We start from the raw sequence: 26,730 nt of genomic DNA on the forward strand, positions 1-26,730 counted from the left end.
GCCTCCTGAGGAAAAACACCAAGACTAATAAATACCAAGACTAATAACAATAACCTAATGTTTTTCAAGGTAATTCACAAATTTACATCTCAGCCCTCCCAGGACTAGCCCATCTGAGGGGTCACTGAGATTATTCACTGGAAAAATGTACTTAAGGAATCACGGCAGAGTTCCCACACTTAGCTGTCAGTCATCTTTTTAAGGCTCCTTAAGTTCCTGCCATTCCAAAAGGAAGAGATGGCCTTAAGTGGTGGCCTGCTGGGCCCCAGAAGTCAACGATTTTAATGCAAGGTCCATGCACTCTGAAAACTGTTGAGAAATAGTCAGGATGAAGCGTTTACATTCATGGGTGTCTGTTGGCACAGAAATGTTTGTTTCTGGTGCATCTTGAAATATGAGTTTGTCGAGGTGCTCTATGATCTCATCAATAACAGATTTGTTGTCTAACTGTCTGATTGTCTTGAGATATGCCCGGATGGCTGGGCTGTGGATGATGTTTGGCGGCTGGGCGTCAGGGGTGAGACACGGCAGCGTGTAATTCTGGGACACGAGCACCCCCTTGTCTTCCTTCACCTGTGGAATGAGGAGAAATGGTGAGTGTTGGGTTTGCAATAACAGCTGCAAGTCCTAACAGTGAATGTTTGCATGCTTCCTCCACAACCCGCCTGGTGGATATATTTATCTGATCAATGTCACAACCCTATGAGGCTGTGCCATCAGTAACCCCATTTCCAGATGAAACTAGAGCTTAGGTGGCTGCAGTCCTGAAGCCTGTGCTCTGAACCACTGACCCATCCAGCTGAGGCCTCCCCAGCCTTCCAGAACCCACTCTCACGTGCTCAGGGTGGTGGAAACTGTAGCACATCTGGCCTTCCATGGACTTCCGCCCTTTGTACTCTGTGTTAAAGCCACGTACGCCCCACTTAGAGAGGACAGTGTTAGGCTTGTCCAGAAAGGCATCCAAGATACAGGGGAGAGTTTTCCCAAACAAACCAAGGAGTCTAGACCACTCCCTCCCTGCCCTCTTTCTAAGGACTAACCATTTTTGAGTCAGACCAAATTGCCAGCAGCACCTCATCAACCTGAACTGCCCAGTCATCTTTGGTTGGTAACAACCTCTGCCTTTTATAAAAGCCAAGGCTAAAGTCTAAATGCCAAGGCAGATGAGAAGGGTAATGCCAATTTCATGAATTGCTTCCAAGTTTGGGTATTTGTTTGTTTGATCAAAGCTATCTTGGCTGGGCACAGTGGCTCACGCCTGTAATCCCAGCACTTTGGGAGGCCGAGGCAAATGGATCACTTGAGGTCAGGAGTTCGAGACCAGCCTGGCCAACATGGAGAAATTCTGTCTCTACTAAAAATATGAAAATTAGCCAGGCGTGGTGGCATGTGCCTGTACTCCCAGCTACTCGGGAAGCTGACGCAGGAGAATCGCTTGAACCCATGAAGTAGAGGTTGCAGTGAGCCAAGATCGCGCCACTGCACTCCAGCCTGGGCGACAGAGTGAGACTCTATCTCAAAAAAAAAAAAAAAAAAAAAAAAAGCCATCTTCTCCTGTCTAGTTGCCCCCATCCCTTCCTGGCATAGCCACAGCTCTGGCTTCAGGTCTGGAGAGATGAACCTCTTCGGAGGGCAATGGAAGGCATTTTAAAGAAATCGTTTAGAAAAGAAATCTCTAGAGCACTCACATCTTTCAAAAGCATCTTCGAGAGGGACTGTAATTCCTCGACTATTTTCTGTATATCACTTGGTTGTAGGAAATGGACGGGCAACGTGTGGGAGGTCAGCCAGCCTCCCAGGCAGCAGAGCAGAAACAGCACGGACGTCGCGGGGCCTGGAGAGAGAACGATGCCGTGAACGCATGCATCACACACCCCTGTCCACCCCGGCTCCCCCTGCAGCTGTGCTGAGCCAACCCTGGGGGCAGTGCTTCCAGAATCTTCCTGGTGAGATAAGATGATGCCCAAGACTCCGGAAGCACCAGGACCAGCGAGCAATACCTGAGTGAGAGGCCATGGCGAGAGAGAGCAAGGCCAGCTTCGGTGGGGGCTTCTGGAGCCAGATGTGTTCGCCATGGCTGCCTGGAGATATATAAAGGGCCAGGGTGAGGAGGAAGAGCAGTCAGCGTCCCGCCCATGGCAAAACCATTTACTCAGCTTTTCTCCAGAAAACACACAAAGTTCTGCTGGCCACGGCTGAGTGAAAGGGCTGAAAGGAAATGCTGAGGTTACCCTCAAGGTGGGCAGATGCCTGACTCAGACACACACATACTTCACAAAAAGACACATGCATGCATCTTTGCCTTTCTTCGTGGAAGGAACCTGTTGATTTGACTAGACAAACTTTCGAAGCCCAGGGTTGACAGACACAACCGTACCACCAAGGAGCAGGTGACGTCCAGGAGTTCAAGGCCAGCGCCCACAGGGAATTTCTGGGGAGGAAATGCGAATCTGGCATGAGATGTGCGGAATGCGGTATCTCTGGAAATTTCTGCAGTCTATGCCCACGCCGGTGTGCAGGGACGGCCCCGTAACGGCTGTGAGTGTGGTGGGTCGAAGGCTTCATCTCAACTCCGTGTATCCTTGGACATCACTGGACTCTCCATCATGCCTCTGCAATCTCAGGGCCCAGAACCAGAGGCTGTGCTCCAGAGTTATTGCTTGAAATCCTTGTTCATATCTTTTTTTTTTTTTTTTGAGATGGAGTCTTGCTCTGTCACTCAGGCTGGAGTGCAGTGGCCTGATCATTGCAACCTCCGCATCCCGGGCTCAAGAAATTCTCATGCCTCAGTCTCAGCCCCCCAAGTAGCTGAGACTACAGGCACGTGCCACCATACCCAGCTAATTTTTGTATTTTTAGTAGAGATGGTGTTTCACCATGTTCGCCAGGCTGGTCTTGAACTCCCGACCTCAGGTGATCCACACACCTCAGCCTCCCAAAGTGGTGGGATTACAGGCGTGAGCCACCGCGCCCAGCCTGCCCGGCTAAGTTTTAAAATTTTTTCGTAGAGACAGGGTTTCACCATGTTGCCCAGGCTGGTCTCAAACTTCTGGGCTCATCCTCCCACCTTGGCCTCCCAAAGTGCTGAGATTACAGGCATGAGCGACTGCACCCGGCCTCCTTATTCATATTTTAGTGCCAGCTTTGATCAGGCCCTTTTCTAGGGTATTGGGAATAGTGGCGAAGAAGTTAGACAGGGTCCCCGCCCTTGTGGGCCCGGCATTGCGGTGGGCCGTGGCAGACAATAGCAACAACATTCATAAATAAGCTAGAAGGCACTGCTACGGTTGGAGAGTGACGGGCGGGATACTTTTAGTCAGGTGATCAGCAAAAGTCTCTCTGAGAGGTGACAACATTGAAGCAGAGACTGAAAGGCAAGAAGGAGCCGGTCCTGCGAAGACCTGGGAGAAGAGTGTTCCAAGGCGACAGGACAGGAGTGCAAAGTCCTCAGGCGAAAATGAGCTCGATGCTGTTCCTAGAACGGGAAGAGGGTCATGGCAGCCTCGGTGACGAGAGAGGACAGGAGGGTGGTGGGGAGGCGGGCTGCGGCCCCATCACAGAGGCCTAAGGCTGGGACAAAGAGCCCGGGTTTATTCCGCATGTGACGAGGCAGTGCTGGACAGCTTTCAGTAGGGAAACAAAGGATCGGATGCACTTTATTTTTTTCTTTTCTTAATTGTTTTGTCTTTTGTTTTTTTTGGAGAGGTCTCAAGGCCATCCTCCCACCTTGGCTTCCCGAAGTGCTGGGATTACAGGCATGAGTCACCATGCCTGGCCCTGAGGCACTTTATTTATTATTAGTAGTAGCATTTTTTTTTTTTTCTTTTTGAGACAGAGTCTCACTTTGTCACCCAGGCAGCAGTGAAGTGGCTCAATCTCAGCTCACTGCAACCTCCACCTCCCATGTTCAAGCGATTCTCGTGCCTCAGCTTCCTGAGTAGCTGGGATTACAGGCATGCACCACCATGCCTGGCTAATTCTTGTATTTTTAGTAGAGATGGAGCTTCACCATGTTGGGATGAGGTCAGTCTGGGCGGCCCATAGAACCCAAGATGCACAGAGGGGACACACCAGGAAGCCCTCCCACCCATCCTCCCAAGTCCCCCTGCCGCCAGCCACCACTGACTTTTTCTTTACTTCCCAAACCACCACAATATGGCTTTCACCACCCCACTAATGTAATCAAAATCCTCTAGCAGAGTCCATGGTAGGCATGACCTTCATCCGCAGGTGTTTACTGCCATAATTATGTTGCATTGCATGGCAAAAGGGATTTTGTAGGTATGGTCATGGTTACTATTCAGTTTACCTAAAATAGATTTTCCTGGGTTCCCTGGGCCGCCCCAACACAATCCCACAAGCCCATCAAGCAGAAGAGGAGGTCAGAGGGATTCCAAACGAGAGAAGAGCTCACCTGCTGTTGCTGGCTTGAAGATGGTGGGGGCAGCGTGGAAAGCACGAGAAGGAAATAATTTGGTCAATAACCACTGAGCTTGGAAGTGGATGCTGAGACCTAAATGAGAACCCTAGCCAGCCAGCACCTTTATTTTAGTTCAGTGAGTTCCTGAGCAAATAATCTATCCATGGCATGCTAGACTTTGACCTACAGATGCTATGAGAAAGAAAATGTGTGTGTGTGTGTGTGTGTGCGTGTGTTTAATAGACAGGATCTTGCTCTCTCATCCAGGCTGGAGTGCAGTGGTATGATCACAGCTCACTGCAGCCTTGACCTCCCAGACTCAAGTAGCCCTCTTACCCTAGCCCCCCAAGTAGCTGGGACTATAGGCCTCCACCACCATGCCTGGCTAATTTCTGTATTTTTTGTAGCGATGGGGTCTCACCATGTTGCCCAGGCTGGTGTTGAACTCCTGGGCTCAGGCAATCCCACCTCACCTTCCCAAAGTGCTGGGATCATAGGCACGAGCCACTGCACCTGGCCACATGTGTGGTTTTATTTATTTATTTATTATTTTGAGATGGAGTGTGGCTCTGTTGCCCAGGATGGAGTGCAGTGGCATGATCTTGGCTCACTGCAACCTCTGCCTCCTGGGTTCAAGCAATTCTCTTGTCTCAATCTCCCAAGTAACTGGGATTACAGGTGCGTGCCACCATGCCTGGCTAATTTTTGTATTTTTTGTAGAGATGGGGTTTTACCATGTTGGCCAGGCTGGTCTTGAACTCCTGACCTCAAGTGATCCACCCACCTTGGCCTCCCAAAGTGCTAGGATTACAGGTGGGAGCCACCACGCCTGGCTGCATTTGTGGTTTTAAACTGCTGTTTGTGATATTTGTTATGGCAGCAATAGAGAACTAATACAGTACCCAGAGACCACATGTTGTCAGCCTTCCCGGGGTTTCAGCCTTCATTTTACATAACCCATCTATAGCATGAAACATTGCCAACCACTTCCACTTTCCTGACAACCTCTTGTTCCTCTCCTAAAACAACTTCATCCTGATCCATTTTGCCCCTCTCCCCAGCTCCATGGACTCCACCCGTGATCTGGATTCCTCATACTTTAGTGTCTGTCTCCTTCACACTCCAGACCTAAATGTCCACCTCAATGTCCCACTGATACCTCAAAATCAGCATGCACAAAGGTGGGCGTGAGAACAGGGTAATAGTGACAGTGGAGATGAAGAGGTGTGGATGGATTGTAGAAATGTTTAGGAGGGAAAATACATAAGAGGTGACTTTTTGTTGTTGTGTTTTGTTTTGTTTTGTTTTTGAGACAGCATCTCGCTCTGTCACCTGGGCTGGAGTGCAGTGGCACGATCTTAGCTCACCACAACCTCTACCTCCTGGGTTCAAGCGATTCTCCTGCCTCAGCCTCCTGAGTAGCTGGGATTACAGGTGTGAGCCACCACACTTGGCCTTTTTTTTTTTTTTTTTTTTTTTGTATTTTTAGTAGAGATGGGGTTTCGCCATATTGGCCAGGCTGGTCTTGAACTCCTGACCTTGTGATTCACCTGCCTTGGCCTCCCAAGGTGCTGGGATTACAGGCATGAGCCATGGCGCCAGGCCAGAAGTGGTGTTTGATTGGATATGGGGATAGTGGAGAGCAAAGAGTTGAGGACAACTTCTAGGTTTTTGGTTTGGGCAGCTGGAAGAATGACATTGGTACAAACTGAGAGGATTACAGGCCTAAGGCCTTTGGGGCTTGGGTGAGGTGATGAATTCTAGCTCTTTGCTTGTTGGTTGGCTAGTTTTGTTTTGTTTTGTTTTGTTTTCTTTAAGAGGCAAGGTCTCACTCTGTCACCTAGGCTAGAGTGCAGTGGTGTGATCACAGCTCACTGCAGCCTCAAACTCCTAGGCTCAAGAGATCCTTCTGCCTCAGCCTCCTGAGTAGCTGGGGCTACAGGCACACAGCACACCACCATGCCTGGCTAACTTTTGAATTTTAACTTTTTGTAGAATTAAGATCTTGCTCTGTTGCCTAGGCTGGTCTTGAACTCCGGGGCTCAAGCAATCCACCCACCTTGGCCTCCCAAAGTGCTGGGACTATAGGTGCGAGCCACACACCCGGCCTGATTCAGCTTTTGACATAGTGAATGGGAAGCGTTATGGATGCTCAGCTGAAGACATACAGCAGGCCATCGGACGTGTGCATCTGGAGCGTGAAGGAGGGAACTACAGACGTAAATGTGGGTGCCATCAAGGTATTGTGGCAGATAAAACTATAAGCCAGTAAGAGACGAGCAGTGTGAGGTGTGGAAGTCAAGCATGGAGCCCTGGGACATGCCTCCATTAACAGGACAAGGAGAAGATGATTTAATCTAGAACATGGAGAAGGCACTCTCAAGAGAAAAAGAAGGCTGGGCGCGGTGGCTCACACCTGTAATCCCAGCACTTTGGGAGGCCAAGGCAGGCGGATCACGAGGTCAGAAGGTCGAGACCATCCTGGCCAACATGGTGAAACCCCATCTCTACTAAAAACACAAAAAATTAGCCAGGTGTGGTGGTATGTGCCTGTAGTCCCAGCTACCTGGGAGGCTGCGGCAGGAGAATTGCTTGAACCCAGAAGGCGGAGGTTGCAGTGAGCTGAGATCGCGCCACTGAACTCCAGCTCAGTGACAGAGTGAGACTCCATCTCAAAAAAAAAAAAAAAAAAGAGAAAGACAAAGAAAAGTAACCAGAAACATATGCTGTCATGGAATAAGATGAAAAGTAGTTTTTCAAGAAGGAGGAAATGGTTGGCATCATCAAAAGCCACGAAGAGGTCAAATAAGATAAAGGCTGCGGAGATTCACTAGATTGGGCAACATGAGGTCACAGAAATTTTGCTGGGAGAGTTTGAATAAATTGTTGGTGTGGCAGTTATATCGTGGTGGTTTGGGAAGTGAGGAAAAAGTGAGCATAGGCCAGGCATGGTGGCTCACACCTGTCATCCCAGCACTTTGGGAGGCTGAGTCAGGTGGAACACTTGAGGTCAGGAGTTCGAGATCAGCCTGGCAAACATGATGAAACCCCGTTCTACTAAAAATACAAAAATTAGCTGGGCATGGTGGCGGGGCGCCTGTAATCCCAGCTACTCGGGAGGCTGAGGCAGGAGAATCGCTTGAACCCAGGAGGTGGAGGTTGCAGTGAGTCAAGATTGCACCACTACATTCCAGCCTGGGCGACAGAGCAAGACTCCGTCTCAAAAAAAAAAAAAAAAAAAAGAAAAAGAAAAAGTGAGCATAGATCACTGTGTCAAGAAGCTTGGATGAGAAGGAAGAGATAAGAGACAGTGGTGGTGGCAGGGGGACTTGGGATGAAGGGTGGAAGGACTTCCTGGCTGGGCCCATTCTGTGCATCTTGGGTTCTGTGGTCCGCCCAGACCTGACCTCATTCCTGAGCTCTTACTCCTAACCAATGGCTGATTTGACAGAGTAGATGCCCATTGGCATCTGGACCTTAACTTGTTCCAAACAGGATGCTTGATTTCCCCTCTCAGTCTTCTCTTCCTTCACTGCACATTGTCCATCTGTTGCTCCATTAAAATCGCAGGAGCCATGTCTGTGATTCATCTCCTTGATTTATTTATATCACTATGGACTCAAAGATACTTATTTTATTCTTTGAGAGCCAGGCATGGTGGCTCACGCTTGTGATCTCAGCACTTTGGGAGGCTGAGGTGGGTGGATCACTTGAGGTCAAAAGTTCGAGACCAGCCTGGGCAACATGGTGAAACCCTGTCTTTACTACAAATACAAAAACAGCCAGGCGTTGTGATGCATGCCTGTAGTCACAGCTACTCAGGAGGCTGAGGTGGGAGGACCACTTCAGCTCAAGAGGTCCAGGCTTCAGGGACCTGTGATCACGCTACTGCACTGTAGCCTGGGTAACAAAGTGAGACCTTGTCCCCCCCCCCCAAAAAAAAAAAAGGATATTTTCTTTTTCGAAAGGACACATGGTCATCTTTTTGCCTTAACTCCCTGTTTTGGATAATTTTTTTTATTTATTTTTTTATTTTATTTATTTTTTTTTTTGGAGACAGTCTTGCTCTGTTGCCCAGGCTGGAATGCAGTGACATGATCTTGGCTCACTACAACCTCCGACTGATGAGTTCAAGCAATTCTCCTGCCTCGGCCTCCCAAGTAGCTGGGTTTATAGGCACATGCCACCATGCCTGGCTAAATTTTGTATTTTTAGTAGAGACGGGATTTCACCATGTTTGCCAGGCTGGTCTCAAACTCCTGACCTCAGGTGATCCACCCACCTCAGCCTCCCAAAGTGCTAGGTTTACAGGGATGAGCCACCATGCCCAACCTAATTTTTCTTTTTTTTTCTTTTTTGAGACAGAGTCTCGCTCTGTCGCCCAGGCTGGAGTGCAGTAGCACAATCTCCACTCACTGCAAGCTCCACCTCCCGGGCTCATGCCATTCTCCTGCCTCAGCCTCCTAGGAGTAGCTGGGACTACAGGCGCCTGCTAGCACGCCCAGATAATTTTTTATATTTTTAGTAGAGATGGGGTTTCACCGTGTTAGCCAGGATGGTCTTGATCTGCTAACCTTGTGATCTACCCACCTCGGCCTCCCAAAGTGCTGGGATTACAGGGTAAGCCACCGCTCCCAGTCACCCAGCCTAATTTTTCTAATAACAGTAAAGTTGTCCCAATATCGTATAGTTAAAAAGAATGAGAGATGTTAATGTGTTCTTCCGAAATTCATTTGTCAGAACCTGATGCCCAGTGTGATAGTATTAAGAGGTGGGGCCCTTTGGGAAGTGATTAAGTGTGGGGGCTCCTCAGGAATGAGATTAATGTCCTTATAAAAGAAGCTTCATGGCTGGGCGTGGTGGTTCACACCTGTAATCCCAACACTTTGGGAGGCTGAGGCCAGCGGATTGCCTGAGCCCAGGAGTTTGAGACCAACCTGGGCAACATGGTGAAACTCCATCTCTACTAAAATACAAAAAGTTAGACCGGGCACAGTGGCTCACGTCTGTAATCCCAGCACATTGGGAGGCTGAGGTGGTGGATCACCTGAGGTCAGGAGTTCGAGACTAGCCTGGCAAACATGGTGAAATCCTGTCTGTACTAAAAATACAAAACATTAGTGGGGCGTTATGGCAGGCGCCTATAATCCCAGCTACTGGGGAGGCTGAGGCAGGAGAATCGGTTGAATCTGGGAGGCGGAGGTTGCAGTGAGCCGAGATCGCGCCATTGCATTCCAGCCTGGAAAACAAGAGTGAAACTCGGTCTAAAAAATAAAAAAGTCGGAAGTGGTCATGCGCGCCTGTAATCCCAGCTACTAGGGAGGCTGAGGCAGGAAAATCGCTGGAACCCGGGACACTGAGATTGCAGTGAGCCGAGATCTCGCCACTGGACTCCAGCCTGGGCGACAGAGTGAGACTCTGTCTCAATGAAATAAAATAAATAAAAAGTTAAAAACATAAAATGAGGACTGGGTGCTTAAACAGTTATACAGGTGGACAGTATGAAACCCCTGACTCCAGGCTTAGAGAGACCCACCCTGGAACCCACTGGCTGGCTGGAGTCGAGAGGTTTGACCTTGGGTCCTCTTCTCCTTTCTCCAGCTGTCAGATGGGTATAGGATGACTTTCCGTGGGGAGTGCTTGACAGGAGGTAAGAAACAGGTCAGCTACAGCGCTCACTGCCTGCGGGAGCTGCTGCACTTAGAACCACCAGCTGTTATCCCATTTTTGTAGATGAGGGCAGAAGAGAAAACCCAGGTGGTTGGGGCCGAGTTGTCTGTGATCCGGATGGGGAGCTTTTTCCTCGGGGCAGGTGAGCGCGCTTGGAGAGGCCCCGGCCCCCGCGCACGCGTCCTGGCGGTTGCCTGGCAACGCAGCCCGGCCATGGAGGCGTCTTACAAGTCTGAGTCTGAGTCTGAGGCCTGGCCTGGCACTCAGCGGCCAGGGACCGGGACCGTGAGCGCCGCGGTGCGCGAGCACTTGCGGAAGCTGTGTCTGCGCGAGTTCCCGTGCGGCGCCGGCAGCTGGGTGCGGGCGCCGGGGCTGGGACTCTGGGGGCCTGGACCGGCTGCGGGGAGGCACGGGCCCGGGCGAGCGGGGCGGGCTGGTCCCTGGGGCCTCGGATCTGCGCATTCTGGGGGCCGCCAACGTGGGGGCGGGTGGGGCTCGAGGGTGAAGGTGGGGACCGGGCCGTGGGCACTGCCGGGGGGGAGGAGAGCGGGGCCCGTCCTGAGCACCTCAGATGACCTGGGCCGGGGCCTCTCCCTGACTCGATGCCAACACCCCAGATTTCCAGTGGGCAGGTTCCTTTGGGGTGAAAAGCTTTTGTTTTGGGCAAAGAGTGCCACAACTTTTCCCAGCCTCCGAGCATTTAATGAGAGCCTGAGGCAGTGTGAGACGTGGCTCTGAGCCTGAAGCCTGTGACCTTGGGTCCAGGAGAAGGGGTTACCCCTGCATCCTACCTGTGTCCAGAGTCCTAGACCCTTCCCTTCCGTGGCTTCAACCACGAGGGGAGCCCAGGTGTAGCCCAGGAAGGCCTATTGCCCAGGCTGGAGCTTAGTGACGCGATCTCGATTTACTGTAACCTCCGCCTCCTGAGTAACGGAGATTACAGGCAGCTGCCACCATGCCCAGCTAATTATTGTATTTTTAGTAGAGACAGAGTTTCACCATGTTGCCCAGGCTAGTCTCAAACTCCTGACCTCAAGTGATCCGCCCGCCTTTTTAAAAGGAATGGGATCTTTTAATTATGTTGTATCTCACCTCATCTGTAGTTATATCCACGGCTAATAATCCGTCAAAATTATTGATTACTAAATTTCTTTTTTCTCTTTTTTTTTTTGAGATGGAGTCTCACTCTGTCCACCCAGCCTGGAGTGCAGTGGTGTGATCTCGGCTCACTGCAACCTTCACCTCCCGGGTTCAAACGATTCTCCTGCCTCAGCCTCCCGGGTAGCTGGGACTACAGGCACCCGCCACCACGCCTGGCTCATTTTTTGTATTTTTAGTAGAGACGGGGTTTCACCGTGTTAGCCAGGATGGTCTCGATCTCCTGACCTCATGATCCGCCTGGCTCGTCCTCCCAAAGTGCTGGGATTACAGGCGTGAGCCACCGTGCCCAGCCCACTCTCTAGATTTCTAAACTTGATCCCTAATCATCCAGTTTTATGATCTGTTCTGTTTTGAGCATTTGGTGTCCTTAAGGGGGCTGTGTCACACCTAGAGAAATCCCCACCTCTGCCACTGCAGAATAAGTCACGCTTTCTTCCTCAAACTTGGCGAACATGGAGAGAGCTGGTCCCCAAAGAGGAGGATGTGGTGAGCCCCGGGGAGGAGACGGTGGAGGCCCTGCTGGGCCTGGTCCGCAGCCCCCACTCCCCCTGGGCTCTGCTGAACGACTCGAATGCTGAAGACAGTTTCCTGAGAGAACTGGCCATCCGGAACCCGCTGATGATCACAGACACCTTCTTCTACTCCTACTTCCGGTCCCTGCGGGTGGTAGATAAGGAGGTGAGTGCTGGGCACGTAGGGGGGTGATGCTAGGGTGGCCGCTTCCCTAAGGGAGGTTGCGGGGAGGGCACCCTTCCCCACAGTGCCTCAGGGATCCTGCCCTGGGGGCTGAAGCCAAGGCCAGCCTGCCCTCTGCTTCATCTCCCTGGCTTGTGTGCCAGGCAGGGCCAGCTACTCGGTCAGCCTCGCGTTTCTTCTTCCTTTACCCCTGGAGGCCATCATGGCACATCTTCCACAGCTGAGTTCTGCAGTGGACCCTCCTGGGTTCTAGTAAAGGTTTTCCAAAGGGTCTGTGTTAGTTTTACTTCATTTAAACCATGGAAGTCAGGGTGGAGGGTGGTTGGTGTAGTTCCAACTATTTTAATTTGTTACCAAAAAACATTTTTTGTTTGTATCAGTAACAGAGCCCAGGCTCGGCACGGTGGCTCTCTGGTGCTTGTAATCTCAGCACTTTGGGAGGCTGAGGTAGGAGGATCGTTTGAGTCTAGGTGTTAGAGACCCAGCCTGGGCAACATAGTGGGATCCCATCTCTATAAAATTTTAAAATTTAGCCAGGTATAGTGGTGCACGCCTGTAACCCCAGCTACTCGGAGGCTGAGGCAGGAGAATCACTTGAGCTGGGGAGGTAGAGGCTGCAGTGATCATGATCACACCGCTGCACTCCAGCCTGGGTGACAGAATGAGACCCTGTTTCAAGCAAGCAAGCAAGAGTGAGACTCTGTCTCAGTGAATAAATAATGTCAGCAAGCCAGCCCAAACATTGCCTGGAAACTTGGTCTCAGCCTTCCCCAGGCTTGGCTTGCTTTTTCCAGAGCCACTGGGAAGTGACACGGCACTGGGGGACAAATAGGGTGACTGGTAGCAGTTTGCCAGGGACTTTCAGTTTCAGTGCAGAAGGTTTCGTGTCCTGGGAACGAACCCCTTCCGTCCTTGGCAGACTGGCACAGTTGGTGACCCTGGAGAAGGGAGGCCCCGCTAGAAAGGGTCCGGATGTCTTTGAGGCCACAGGAACTGAGGAGTCATGGATGGGTCACTGCAGCTTCTAGTCAGACCCTGCTCTGGGTGATTCCTGGACACCTTGACTGACTGCAGTGCCCAGAGTTCACTGTGGCTCTGGGGCAGACAGAAAGGAGAGAGGTTCCTGCCCTCACAGGTGGCTTATGGTCCAACACAGGACACAGGTCATTGGCCTGAAAATCACGCACCGCCTATGGTCAGAGAAGGATGGAGTTTGGGAGAGGCTCTTGGATCTTGGCAGAACAATGCAGTGTGGGAACGGCTTCCAGGGAAGCAGGGGGTGGGGAGGGAGGGGAGGTAACTGATGGAGGAGCCGCTGTCTTCCTAATGTGGACATGGGTTCTGTGCCTGTGCTCCCTTGCCTGCTATAGCCCTCAGCTTCCTCTCCCCTCTTCCAGGTCACCCTGGTGGATAAAGACCTCCTGAAATTTCTAAAGCTGGAGGAGTTGGTACTGAGCGCCAATCGAATCAAGGAGGTGGATGCCACCAATCTGCCCCCAACACTCAAGGTGAAGGAGCCCTGGTCTGTTTTGAGTATTTGGGCCACCGCAGCCCAGAGGCCTTGCTCTACCCTACCCCACAAAGGTGTGGCCAGTGTGGGTGGAGGGTAGGGCCCAGCTCCAGGCTTTTAAAATGTAGGGCACTTTCCTAGAAGTTTAACATAGAATTACCGTATGACCCAGTGCTTCCATTCCTAGGTGTATCCATGAGGGAACTGAAGACAGGGACTTAGCCAGATTCTTGTACTCCAGAGTTCAGAGCTGCTTTACTCACAGTAGCAGAAGGGTGGACAGAACTCAAGTGTCTATAAACAGATGAACGGATAAACAAACAAAAAATGTGGCACAGGCCAGGTGCGGTGGCTCACGCCTGTAATCCCAGCACTTTGGGAGGCTGAAGTGGGCAGATTGCCTGTTCTCAGAAATTCGAAACCAGCCTGGGCAACAGGAATATCCCGTCTCTACAAAAATACAAAAATTAGCTGGGTGTGGTGGCTGGTGCCTGTAATACCAGCTACTCTCGAGGCTGAGGCAGGAGAATCGCTTGAACCCAGGAGGCGGAGGTTGCAGTGAGCCAAGATTGTGCCACCGCACTCCAGCCTGGGCGACAGAGCAAGACTCCACCTCAAAATAATAATAAATAAACAATAAATAAGTAAAAATTTAAAAAGCCCAAACCAGCAAGCAAACAACAACAACAAAAAAGGTGTGTGAGGCCGTGGATGAGAACTACAAGCAAGGAAGGTTAGCTTTGGATTTTTGCCTTATCCATCGAGGGGCCCTTTGGGCCTCCCAGGGACACATTCCTATGGGTTGAGAAGGTGCCAGATGTTATGCAGATCCCCACTGCCAATCCAACATCACCCCCCATTCCAGATGTTGACGTGTCTTTCACAAAAGGCAAAGAAACTTCCCGAGACCTGCTGCAGGAATCTTTTCTTCCTGGGTTTTTTTTTTTTTTTTTTTTTTTTTTTTGAGACGGAGTCTCGCTCTGTCACCCAGGCTGGAGTGCAGTGGCCGGATCTCAGCTCACTGCAAGCTCTGCCTCCCGGGTTCACGCCATTCTCATGCCTCAGCCTCCCGAGTAGCTGGGACTACAGGCGCCTGCCACCTCACCCGGCTAAGTTTTTTTTTTGTATTTTTAGTAGAGACGGGGTTTCACTGTGTTAGCCAGGATGGTCTCGATCTCCTGACCTCGTGATCCGCCCGTCTCGGCCTCCCAAAGTGCTGGGATTACAGGCTTGAGCCACCGCGCCCGGCCTCTTCCTGGGTTTTTTAAAGGGAGGCCGGGTGGCGCCAGGGAGGCGGGGTGTGAGTAATCTGTGATTCCTCTACTAAATTCTGCGGGACGGAGGGGAGGGGCCTGATCCTCAGCGCTGACTTGGCGCCCTATCGTCCCGGGCCTTCCGTGTGGTCTCCCAGGTGCTGGAGCTCTACGGCAATGAGATCAGCAGCATGGAGTGTCTGTGCGCCCACCCGCCCGCCGGCCTGCAGCACCTGGGGTTAGGCCACAACAAGCTTCTAGGCCCCTTGGAAAGTCTCTACGTCACCGCTGATCACTGGTAACTCCGGAGCCCAGGTGGAAAGCGAGAGGGAGGGATTAAGTATCAGGCTGAGGCGATTTTACCCCGGTGGCGTGAGAACTCAGCTTTGGTCTTTTCTGTAACTCCCAGCTGGCTGCTAACTCCAGACTTATGGTTTATTTTTCTGAATCCCCCTTCAGTGGGATTTTGTAAACAAAAAGCCCAGAGAACAAGAGGTGGTGGGTGTGAAAGCCTTTGCTTTGGTGCCGTCTTTTAATTTTTTTATTTTATTTTTTATTTTTATTTTTTTTGAGATGGAGTTTCCCTCTTGCCCAGGCTAGAGTGCTGTGTGCTGTCTCGACTATGCAGCCTCTACCTCCCAGGTTCAAGCGATTCTCCTGCCTCAGCCTCCCAAGTAGCAGGTATTGCAGGCACCCACCACCACACCTGGCTAATTTTTGTATTTTTAGTAGAGATGGGGTTTCACCATGTTGGCCAGGCTGGTCTTGAACTCCTGACCTCAAGTGATCCACTTACTTCAGCCTCCCAAAGGGCTGTGATTACAAGCATGAGCCACTGCACTTTGCCTGGTGCCATATTTTAGAGGAAGGTTTCTCCCCTTGGGCTCGCTGGCATTGGAGCCCCATCATTCTTTGCTGTGGGGCTGTCCTGGGTATGGTAGGATATTGAACAGCATCCCTGGCCTGCATCTGCAGATGCCAGGGGCACCTCCCTGCTAGTTGTGACAAGCAAAAATGTCTCCAGACAGTACCTAATGTCCCCTGAGCAGCAAAATCCCCCAAGCTGAGAACCGCTGCCCTGGAACCAAGCCCTCCTAGCGCCAGCTGCTCCATCGCTGTTGAAGGTTCAGGCTCATTAGGAGCCTGCAGACGGTTCAGCTCCCAGTTGATACTCAGCTTGGTTTCCTCCGTGGGTGAGCGGCAGAAAACTTAACATCCTGGACCTAAGGGGTAGGAGGGGGACCAGAGACCACCCAGAAAAGGCCATCAAAGGAAGCTGGGAGAGGAAGGCTTTGCAAAGCATGCTGTGAGAAGTCCCAGGACTTCAGCAGTCCAGCAAGGACGGAAGGGGTAGAACCGCCTCCCCCCTTTCCTTCCCCCAAGGAACCTGGAGGGCACGCCCTTGGGGGGTCCAACCCTCTGCATGCCTGGAGCGGGCGGATGCAGCAGGGAAGGGAAGCCCCTCTCGGACCCTGCTTTCCTCTTCCTCCTCTTCTCTTCTGCTCTTAGGGGAAGAGTGAGGCTAGGATTGGGGGACGCTGCGCTGGCAGCGGCCGCTTGTGTTTTTCGTCTGTTCTCAGAGCTGAGATCAAGTCGCTTTCTAGTTTGTGACAGCAGGAAATTCACCCTGCCCCTGCCCTGTGTCTTGGTCTGGCCACAGGCCTCGGCCCATGCCCTTTGCAGGCCCCTCCCAGCCCCCTTGCCTCCTGGGGTCCTGCCCCAGTCTGCCTTTGAGACGCCATCTCCTGCTTCTAGGATGCCCAGCCCTCCAGCCTCTGGCTCCCTCCTCCCAGTCCCCAGCGTCAACCCCACTCCTGCCCTGTCCACTCCTGCCCCTGTCCACAGCTCCCCCACGGTGGCTGTCCCCTGCTGTGCCATCCAGTCTGCCCGTAGTATTTGTGCAGAGCCTCCTAGACGCACGCAGTGTGCAAAGCTCTACGGAAGCTACTGAGAGGTTTGGCCAAGAAGAGAGGAGTCACGCGAGGGGAGGTCGGTGGGGGCGTCTCTGGCTCTGACTGAGGGCGGCAGTGCTACGGAGAGTGGAGACGAAGAGCCAGGCACTCATTCCCGACCCGGGGTTAACTTGGGTCAAGGGTAGGACAGGGTGTGCAGGCCATGGGTGGGCAGAGTCCTTAGGCCCAGGCCCACCGTTGGTTTGGCTGCAGGGCTGCTTGTCCCCTGCTCACCTGGCTTCTTGACCCTCAGACGGTCCTGCTTACCTTCCAGGCCCAACCTCGTCTCCCTGGACCTGGGCTTCAATGACCTGACAGACCTGCAGAGCATGGTTGCCAGCCTGAGGACCCTCCGGCACCTGCGACTCCTGGTGCTGCAGGGAAACCCACTGGCCTTGGTGCCCTACTACCGCGGCCTCACCATCGACAGCCTGGCCCAGCTCTGCGTGCTGGACGACATCACCGTGTCTCCCAACGAGAAGCATCTCTTCCGGGGGCTCAGCCTCAATGGCGGTGAGGGTGCTGGCAGGCAGGGAGGGGGTGGCGCGTGACACCCCAGCCTCCGCCTGGCTGTGCCCCGCCCTCCTGGGTCCGCACACCCCTCTGTCCTGCAACTCCCCATTTGACCCAGACCCTAGTCAGGTACAGCCTCTCTTCTGGGCCAGAGTTTTCCGCCAGGCTTTGATTCCGTGACTGGGATTTGGAGACAGAAATGAGAGGGGGAGGCTGGGCGCGGTGACTCGCGCCTGTAATCCCAGCACTTTGGGAGGCTGAAGCAGGCAGATCGCTTGAAGTCAGGAGTTTGAGACCAGCCTGGCCAACATGGTGAAACCCTCATCTCTGCTAAAAATACAAAAACTAGCCGGGCGTGGTGGCAAGTGCCTGTAATCCCAGGTACTCGGGAGGCTGAGGCATGAGAATCTCTTGAACCCAGGAGGTGGAGGTTGCAGTGAGCCGAGATGACACCAGTGTACTCCAGCCTGGGCAACAGAGCGAGACAAAATAAAAAAAAGAGGTGGTGCGGGAGGATCACTTGAGCCCAGGAGGTGGAGGCTGCAGTGAGCTCTCATCTCACCACTGCACTCTAGCCTGGCGACAGAGCGAGACCCTGTCTCTAAAAAAATAAAAAATAAAAACCTGTAGGGACTTGGGACAGTTATTTCAATCAGCTTCTTCACCTCCCTGGTGGCTGGAGATCACCCCCTTGTGGTTCATGCTGCAAGGTGCACTGGAGGCTTCTTCAGGTCACTGTGACGTGCTAGATAATACTAAGGTGACCTGCAGCAGCCCTTATCACTCCCATATACAGATCAGGAAGACAAGCTGAAGAGAGGGTATAATGACACCCAGATCACTCCAGGCCAGCTTACCGGAGCGGTGGCCTGAACCTGACTGCCTCACCAAGGCTCAGCCCTGAGTGCTGGAGAGAATCCAGGGCCCTGTGCCTTCCCAGCCCTCTTGTTTTCTGTCTGCCAACTTCCATTCCACGGGGCCCCCTGTCCTGCCCATTCCTCTCTGCAGATCTCTTGGCACAGGAGGCGCAGTTTGTGGTGACCATCGGAAACATCAGAGGAGTCCTGGACACCTCTGTCCTAGACCCGGAACCCGGGCCCGAAGGCCCTTTCGTCGCTTATAGCTATTACGTGACGTACGATTTTGTGAGAGACGAAGAAGGTGAAGCGGTTGAGGACACAGGCGAGCTGGCCGAGGTGTGCCCTGGGCTGTCCCTAGGAGTGTGGGAGGCTCTTGTGAAGGCTGAACCGCTTCGTGGGCCCCAGGAAAATCCTTTTAATTAATTAATTTATTTATTGAGGCAGAGTCTCACTGGAGTGCACTGGTGCGATCTCAGCTCACTGCAACCTCTGCCTCCTGGCTTCAAGCGATTCTCCTGCCTCAGCCTCCCCAGTAGCTGAGATTGCAGGTGCCCACCACTACGCCCAGCTAATTTTTGTATTTTTAGTAGAGATGAGGCTTCACCTTGTTGACCAGGCTGGTCTGGAACTCCTGAGCTCAAGTGATCCTCAGCCTCCCGAAGTGCTGGGATTACAGGCGTGAGCCACTGCGCCCAGCCCCATTCTGCAATTTCTACAACTCCTCCCATCTCCCTCCACATCAGAAGAAAACCCAAGGATACCATCCGACTAGGAGAAATGTGATGACGCCTGTCTCCTGCTCCCACGTAGAAGTGGTTCTTGCTTTTACTCTTAACATAGGTCTCTCAGAAAAAACAAAACTGGGTTTCTAAGAGCCTTCCTGCCTCCTGGCGTGGTGTATCTGCTCATGCGTGAACCTCATCCAGGTGTCGGGAGCTGTGTTACAGACACCCCCGGGCATCAGCTGAGCGTGTCCTGAGGACGGCAGCCTTGGACGAGTTTCTGTCTTCCTGCAGATCGTCAAGCCCTCTCCCAGCTCAGAATTATTAGTTGAGGAATCTCCTGAAGAGGTCGGCGAAGATGTCATCAAAGACATTGTTGGAGGGGTCACTGAAGAGGTCGAAGGATCTCTGGAGTCTGAGGTGGAGGAGTCAGGAGAGTCGGAGCTGTCTGTCATCTCGGGGCCTTCGACCGTCTTGCAGACGCCAAGGGCCTCTGCAGAAGAGCTGGCCAAGTTGCGGCTGCGTATAGATCCCCGGCTCTGCCCGTCCCCAGGGTAAGGATGGAAACCTGAACCAGGGCAAGTGGTCAGAGCAGTAGGGTCACAAGCCTAGACCACACTGTGGCCTTCCATTAAAAGTCCTGAGGCTGGCTGGGCGCAGTGGCTCACGCCTGTAATCCCAGCACTTTGGGAGGCCAAGGCGGGCAGTCAGGAGATTGAGACCATCCTGGCTAACACGGTGAAACCCCGTCTCCACTAAAAATACAAAAAAATTAGCCCTGGACGTGGTGGCGGGCACCTGTAGTCCCAGCTACTCGGGAGGCTGAGGCAGGAGAATGATGTGATCCCAGGAGGTGGGGCTTGCAGTGAGCTGAGATGGCGCCACTGCACTCCAACCTGGGCGATAGAGCAAGATTCTGTCTCAAAAAAAAAAAAAAAAGGTCCTGAGACTGAGTCTCTCCTGGATCCCCCAGCCCCAGGAATGGTTAAGGCCCCACTAGGCTGTTAGCTGTGCTGGCAGCATTTAGATTTAGTGTTCAGCCCTCTTTTCTGAAGGGTTGAACTTAGCTCAATCCTTCTACTCTAACCATCTACTCAAAGTACAACTGAGTCCCACTTCCCTGACCAGCCAAGATTTTCGGAATGATTGAATTTCTTTTTTGGCGGGGACAGAGTCTCGCTCTGTCACCCAGGCTGGAGTGCAGTGGTGTGATCTCAGCTCACTGCATCCTCCACCTCCCGGATTCAAGCAATTCTTATGCCTGCGCCTACAGTTTGGACTACAGGCATGTGCTACCATGCCCGGCTAATTTTTATATTTTTAGTAAAGATGGGGTTTCACCCTGTTGGCCAGGCTGGTCTCGAGCTCCTGGTCTCAAGTGATCTGCCTGCCTCAGCCTCCCAAAGTGCTGGGATTACAGGCGTCAGCCATCGCACCCAGCCTGAATTTCTTGAGTCGATTGAGAGATTATAAATTAACAGCCCTTTTCATTTCAGCCCTTGGGTGTGAAAACCTTTTTTGGTTTAACATTTTAATCCATCTAAGATGTATTCTGGCACATAAAGTGCTGTAAGGATCTTCCATCTTCCATCCTGTATATCATGTTCTTTCTTGCCAGTCTAGCTCTGTTTCTTCTTTCTTTTTTGTGCTACTTTTGTTATGAAGATTGTAGTAATTGTTATAAATATTAATTTTATTATAAACATACATGTTACAGACCCAACAATACATTGTTATAATTACTGCTTTATATAATCCATGTCTTGCAGAGTAGAAAGGAGAGCACAAAAAAATTTTTTTTTAAGCTTGTTAACCTTCTTAGTTACCATTTCTGGTTCCTTTCATGTCTTCCTTTAGAATTGATTTGCTGTTGTGGCTCATGCCTGTAATCTCAGCACTTTGGGAGGCCGAGGTGGACAGATTACTTAAGTTCAGGAGGTGGAGACCAACCCGACCAACATGGTGAAACACCGTGTCTACTAAATACAAAAAATTAGCCAGGAGTGGTGATGCGCACCTGTAATCCCAGCTATTTGGGAGGCTGGGGCAGGAGAATTGCTTGAACCCAGGAGGCAGAGGTTGCAGTGAGCCGAGATTGCACCATTGTACTCCACCCTGGGCAATAAGAAAGAAGTTCCATCTCCAAAAAAAAAAAAAAAAAGAAAAGAATTGATTTACTTTCTGGTTTCATTCCTTCCCTCCCTCTTTCTTCCTTTCTCTCTTTCTTTTTTGTGGTGGGGTCTCACTATGTTGACCAGGTTGGTCTTGAACTCCTGATCTCAAGCAATCCTACTGCCTCGGCCTCCCAAAGTGCTGCAATTACAGCTGTGGGGCACTATGCCTGGGCTTGGTGTCATTTTCTTTCTCCAGTATGCTTCATTCTCACCTCCATTTCCTTCATGTTGTTATAGTCAAATATATTACATGTCTACATGTTATAGCCCAAACTACAATCTTATAGATGTTATCTTATGCTATTGTATTTTATTCTAATTAGAATCAAGGACAAGAAATATATGACGATACTGTCTTTTGTATTTGCCTACGTGATTACCTTTATTGGTGCTCTTTGTTTTTGTGTGAATTTGAATTACCCTCTGGTGTTACTTCCTTTCAGCCTGAAGAACTTCCTTCAGGAAGTTAATGTATTCATGTATGCAACTTCTTTTCATGTTTCGTGTAAGGCAGATCTACTGGCAACAAAGTCAGTTTTTTCTTTCTCTTGATATTTCACCTGCAATTTTGAAAGATAGTTTTGTTGGGTATAGAATTATTGGTTGACAGTTTTGGTATTTTTTTCCCTCCACTACCCCAGAACATCTTTTTTTTTTTTTTTTTTTTTTGAGAGGGAAGTCTCGCCCTATTGCCCAGGCTGGAGTGCAGTGGCTGGATCTTGGCTCACTGCAACCTCTGCTTCCTGGATTCAAGTGAGCGATTCTCCTGCCACAGCCTCCCGAGTAGGTGGGATTACAGGTGCCTGCTACCATGCCCAGCTAATTTTTAGTAGAGGCGGGGTTTCACAATATTGCCCAGGCTGGTCTTGAACTCCTGAACTCACACTCGAGCCTCCTCAGCCTCCCAAAGTGCTGAGATTACAGGTGTGAGCCACCATGCCTGGTCTACCCCAGAACTTTGAATATGTCTCCTGCCTGCCTACTGGCCTCCATTGTTTATGATGAAAAGTCAGCTGTTCATCTTATTGGGATTCCTTTGTCTGTCATGAGTCATTTTTCTCTTCCTGCTTTCAGGATTTTCACTTTGTCTTTCAGTATTTTTACTATGATGTGTCTGGGTGTGAATATGTTTGCATTTATCCTGCTTGGAGCTTGTCAAGCTTCTTGAATATATAGATGAATGTTTTAAATCAAATCTTGGAAGTTTTCAGCCATTATCCTTCAAGTATTTTTCTCTATTCCTTTTTCTATCGCCTCTCCTTCTAGCACTTCTATTATGTGTTATTTTAGTAGCTCTTCAGAAAACCCAAGGAAAATCTGGAGTGTTTACCAGGGGCCCACCTCCTTGGAGGGCTTTGAACACAAATTTTTGTCCCCCTAGTGCCCATGAGGTTGCCTAAAGTTCCCTTCAGCTTCTCAGCCACCACTTTTGGAATTGGCTCTTGAGCATTAATGTGGCACTAAGCTCATTCTCTTTGACTGTTCCCCTTTGCCCTGATGTTGGCCCTGAAAATTCTGTGACTTGGCTCTTCAGCACCTTCAACAGATAATGTTAATATTGTGTCCAGCTGATATGACTGTTCTCAGCAGGAAGGTTTGTCCAGTATAGTCTAGTCTACCATGTCCTAAAACAGAATTTCCACATTGATTTTCTAAAAATACATTTTGTTTTTGCAGTCTAATAGATTTATTTTAAATTGTCTTAAGTTATATTCCTTAGTTTACTTGTAAGCCTTTATATTTTCCATATAATTATTTGCCATATGTAATTGCCCAAGTTCAACAATTAGCAAATGCCAGTCATCCACATACCATTTCCAGGTGTGATGCTGGGTATCGGGATTACAAACAACAAATCAGATAGAAAATGGTCTGTTCTAGAGGGTTGGGCGCAGTGGCTCATGCCTGTAATCCCAGCACTTTGGGAGGCCAAGGCAGGTGGATCACTTGAGGTAAGGAGTTCGAGATCAGTCTGGCCAACATGGTGAAACCCTGTATCTACTAAAAATATAAAAAAGTATCTGGGCATGGTGGCACATGCCTGTAATCCCAGCTACTCAGGAGGCTGAGGCAGAAGAATCGCTGGAACCCGGAAGGCAGAGGTTGCAGTGAGCCGAGATCGCGCCATTGCACTCCAGCCTGGGAGACAGAGCAAGACTCCGTCTCAGAAAAAAGATCTGTTCTATTTGGGCACTTACCTTTTCATGAAGGAAGTGAACAAACAGTAATTACATATTCTAATGTCACAAGCGGTACACCAGAGAAAGTACAGGACAAATCTCTGCCCCTAGGGTGGGCACATAGACTTAGACACAAAGAACAGTGGAAATGAGACTTTTAATGGCAGTTTTGCAAGATCCGGTGACTGGTAGGCAGGCAGCTGGGGCAGTCACAACAGGTCATTTATCTCCTAGTGGGCAAACCCCTCTCCCAGTTCCTCATTGGTTGAGTACTGTGGGGTTACAATCTTCCTGGGTGTCACCTAAGTTTCATTATCCCCTTATAAGATCATACTGCATCCCCTTCCCCACTCAAGTTTTGCTCTTGTCGCCCAGGCTGGAGTGCAGTGGTGCGATCTCGGCTCACTGCAACCTCTGCCTCCTGGGTTCAAGCAATTCTCCTGCCTCAGCCTCCCAAGTAGCTGGGATTACAGACGCACGTCACCACTCCTGGCTAATTTTTTTTTTTTTTTTGGTATTTTTAGTAGAGACAGAGTTTCACTACGTTGGCCAGGCTGGTCTCAAACTTCTGACCTCAGGTGATCCACCCACGTTGGCCTCCCAAAGTGCTGGGATTACAGGAGTGAGCCATCACGCCTGGCCCCCTTTTATGGGCTGACCCCTCCTCTACTTCCTGTTCGCTAAGCGTGACTTTCTTTTTTATTTTATTTTATTTTTTTTTTTGAGACGGAGTCTCGCTCTGTCACCCAGGCTGGAGTGCAGTGGCCGGATCTCAGCTCACTGCAAGCTCCGCCTCCCGGGTTCACGCCATTCTCCTGCCTCAGCCTCCCGAGTAGCTGGGACTACAAGCGCCTGCCACCTCCCCCGGCTAAGTTTTTTTTTGTATTTTTAGTAGAGACGGGGTTTCACTGTGTTAGCCAGGATGGTCTCGATCTCCTGACCTCGTGATCCGCCCATCTCGGCCTCCCAAAGTGCTGGGATTACAGCCTTGAGCCACCTCGCCCGGCCAAGCGTGACTTTCTAGGTGCCTGAGTCGTGTGGTTTGTCACGTCTGCAAGGCTGGCTGCCAGTACTTAGATTTTTCATGCCTTGCAAATGGACCATTTAAACTGTTTCTCACAGGAGGAATGGTAGCAAGAAGATTAACTATGGAGGAAGGCAGGGATTGGCAAGAGACAGGGCTGGAGAGAGAGAGAGAAAAAGACCCCTTTCTCCTAAGCAGAAACTATGGGAAAGTTGTTCAGCAGAGGAGTAATGAGATCAGGTTTCACATTTGAGGAAGATGACTGCAGTGGACACGGTGACAGTGTGCAGATAGACTTTCAACTCTTCTCCTCACTTCTCTGCTAGATTGTTGAGTGCTAGCCTTCATATGTTTGTATCATTTATGTACATATGTTATCACTGGTTTGGGTTTTTTTTTTTTGAGACGGAGTCTCGCTCTGTCGCCCAGGCTGGAGTGCAGTGGCCGGATCTCAGCTCACTGCAAGCTCCGCCTCCCAGGTTTACGCCATTCTCCTGCCTCAGCCTCCCGAGTAGCCAGGACTACAGGCGCCCGCCACCGCGCCCAGCTGGTTTTTTGTATTTTTTTTTTTTAGTAGAGACGGGGTTTCACTGTGTTAGCCAGGATGGTCTCGATCTCCTGACCTCGTGATCCGCCCGTCTCGGCCTCCCAAAGTGCAGGGATTACAGGCTTGAGCCACCGCGTCCGGCCGGTTTGGGATTTTTTTAATGCCATTTTTTATTCAGGAGGGTCAACATTTCTTTAAGCTGAGAAGTACAATTTTTCTTTTCCTTTTTTTTCTTTTTTTTTTTTTTTTTTGAGATGGAGCCTCACTCTGTTGCCTAGGCTGGAGTGCAGTGGCGCAATCTCGGCTCACTGCAACCTCCGCCTCCTGGGTTCAAGCGATTCTCCTGCCTCAGTCTCCCGAGTAACTGGGATTAGAGGCATGTGCCACCACACCCAGCTAATTTTGTATTTTTAGTAGAGGTAAGGTTTCTCCGTTTTGGTTAGGCTGGTCTCGAACTCCCGACCTCAGGTTATCCGCCCGCCTCTGCCTCCCAAAGTGCTGGGATTACAGGCATGAGCCACCGTGCCTGGCGAGAAGTACAATTTTTCACATTCTATCTTGGATTCTTTCTATGTGTCCATTTCACTACATTTCTTCTTCTTCTTTTTTTTTTTTTTTTTTTTGAGACGGAGTCTCGCTCTGTCGCCCAGGCTAGAGTGCAGTGGTGCGATCTCTCTCACTTCAATCTCCACCTCCCGGGTTCAAGTGATTCTCCTGCCTCAGCCACTTGAGTAGCTGGAATTACAGGTGCCCGCCACCATGCCCGGCTAATTTTTGTACTTTTAGTAGAGACAGGGTTTCACCATGTTGACCAGGAAAGTTCGAGACCAGAACTCCTGACCTTAAGTGACTCACCTGCCTCAGCCTCCCAAAGTGCTGGGATTACAGGCATGAGCCACTGCGCCCGGCTGAGATATAGTTAGCATATCATAACGTTCATTTTAAAGCGCATGTGTCGGTGGTTTTTAGTATATTCACAGAGTCGTGCAACCATTACCACGGTCTAATTCCAGAACGTTTCCATTACCCCAGAAAGGTACCCATTAGGCGTCACCTTCGATTCCCCTATCCTTCTAGTCCAAGGTAACCATTAAAGTACTTTCTGTCTCTATGGATTTGCCTGTTCTGGACATTTCATATGGATGGAATCACAAAATGAGTGGCCTTTTGTGTCTGGCTTCTTTCACTGAGTATCATATTTTCAAGGTTCATCCATGGTGTAGCATCAGTGCTTCAATCTTTTTTCTTTTTTTAATTTAATTTTTTTTTTTTTGAGATGGGGTTTCATTCTTGTTGCCCAGGTTGGGGTGCAATGGTGCAATCTCGGCTCACTGCAACCTCCACCTCCCAGGTTCAAGCAATTCTCCTGCCTCAGCCTCCTGAGTAGCTGGGATTATAGGCACCTGCCACCATGCCCGGCTAATTTTTGTATTTTTAGTAGAGACAGGGTTTCACCATGTTGGCCAGGATGATCTGCCCGCCTTGGCCTCCCAAAATGCTGGGATTACAGGTGTGAGCCACCGCGCCCGGCCTAGTTTCACGATTTTTACATTTCCCTTGTAACACTTGGTTTTTCACAGTTTACAAGCCTTCGTTAATTTACTGGGCTTTACCTGCTGTGATATTTCATTTAGCAACTTGGTCTCTACTTATCTTGGAGGGAAAGTGTTCTCTATCCTCAGTGATGAAATAAGTTATTTATTCTATTTTCTTCTGGTTTCTATTAACGTTCAACTTGGACATACTTTAAATTTGTTGGAGTATATTGTTAATTCTCCTTCATGCTGTGATTCAGTTGGTAGAACAGTTTATGTTAAGTCACTTCCCGAGTGGGATGCTGCTTCAGGATTGCCATGGTGTTCTGAGACTTAGGAAACTCCAGTCGCCTGTGTGTTCTAGCCTGGGGCTAGGCTAGAATTGTTTCTGCTTTTTTTTTTTTGAGATGGAGTCTCACTCTGTGAGGCTGAAGTGCCCTGTCACAATCTCGGCTCACTGCAAGCTCCACCTCCCAGGTTCAAGCGATTCTCCTCCCTCGGCCTCCTGAGTAG

The 26,730-nt window shown here is 50.4% G+C and overlaps 2 protein-coding genes across 12 annotated transcripts in view; one reads left to right on the forward strand and one right to left on the reverse strand.

Annotated features, from left to right (window-relative positions):
* On the reverse strand, window positions 1–10,305 carry IL31 (interleukin 31). The gene is made up of 5 exons (XM_065525224.1): window positions 10,100–10,305; window positions 2,344–2,450; window positions 2,001–2,081; window positions 1,689–1,834; window positions 1–573 (listed from the first exon to the last, which is right to left on the reverse strand). Exons 1-5 carry the CDS (start codon window positions 10,303–10,305, stop codon window positions 244–246), a joined length of 870 nt encoding a protein of 289 aa, XP_065381296.1. The 3' UTR covers window positions 1–243.
* The window catches only part of LRRC43 (leucine rich repeat containing 43), a 22,012-nt gene continuing 5,557 nt past the window's right edge, over window positions 10,276–26,730 (forward strand). For 9 of the 11 annotated variants that reach the window (XM_015431675.4, XM_045366153.3, XM_045366152.3 and 6 more), the window contains exons 1-7: window positions 10,276–10,447; window positions 11,669–11,929; window positions 13,345–13,455; window positions 14,869–15,008; window positions 16,937–17,175; window positions 18,184–18,371; window positions 19,052–19,311. In XM_015431675.4, coding sequence (XP_015287161.3) covers window positions 10,304–10,447; window positions 11,669–11,929; window positions 13,345–13,455; window positions 14,869–15,008; window positions 16,937–17,175; window positions 18,184–18,371; window positions 19,052–19,311 — 1,343 coding nt within the window. In that variant the 5' untranslated portion in view covers window positions 10,276–10,303. Of the gene's footprint in view, window positions 10,448–11,668; window positions 11,930–13,344; window positions 13,456–14,868; window positions 15,009–16,936; window positions 17,176–18,183; window positions 18,372–19,051; window positions 19,312–26,730 lie in introns of those variants that run through there. The other 2 variants (XM_074008211.1, XM_074008212.1) reach the window with 1 other exon arrangement.

The sequence above is a fragment of the Macaca fascicularis genome, chromosome 11, assembly GCF_037993035.2.
Source record: "Macaca fascicularis isolate 582-1 chromosome 11, T2T-MFA8v1.1".
Taxonomy (NCBI): Eukaryota; Metazoa; Chordata; class Mammalia; order Primates; family Cercopithecidae; genus Macaca; species Macaca fascicularis.

Coding starts and splice junctions, on each gene's coding strand:
- IL31 (XM_065525224.1), bottom strand. CDS start 10,305: ATGGCCGGGCTGCGTTGCCAGGCAACCGCCAGGACGCGTGCGCGGGGG. Junction 1,835..2,000: donor CGCCATGGCCTCTCACTCAG/GTATTGCTCGCT, acceptor TTCTCTCTCCAG/GCCCCGCGACGTCCGTGCTG. Junction 574..1,688: donor CGAAGATGCTTTTGAAAGAT/GTGAGTGCTCTA, acceptor CTCATTCCACAG/GTGAAGGAAGACAAGGGGGT.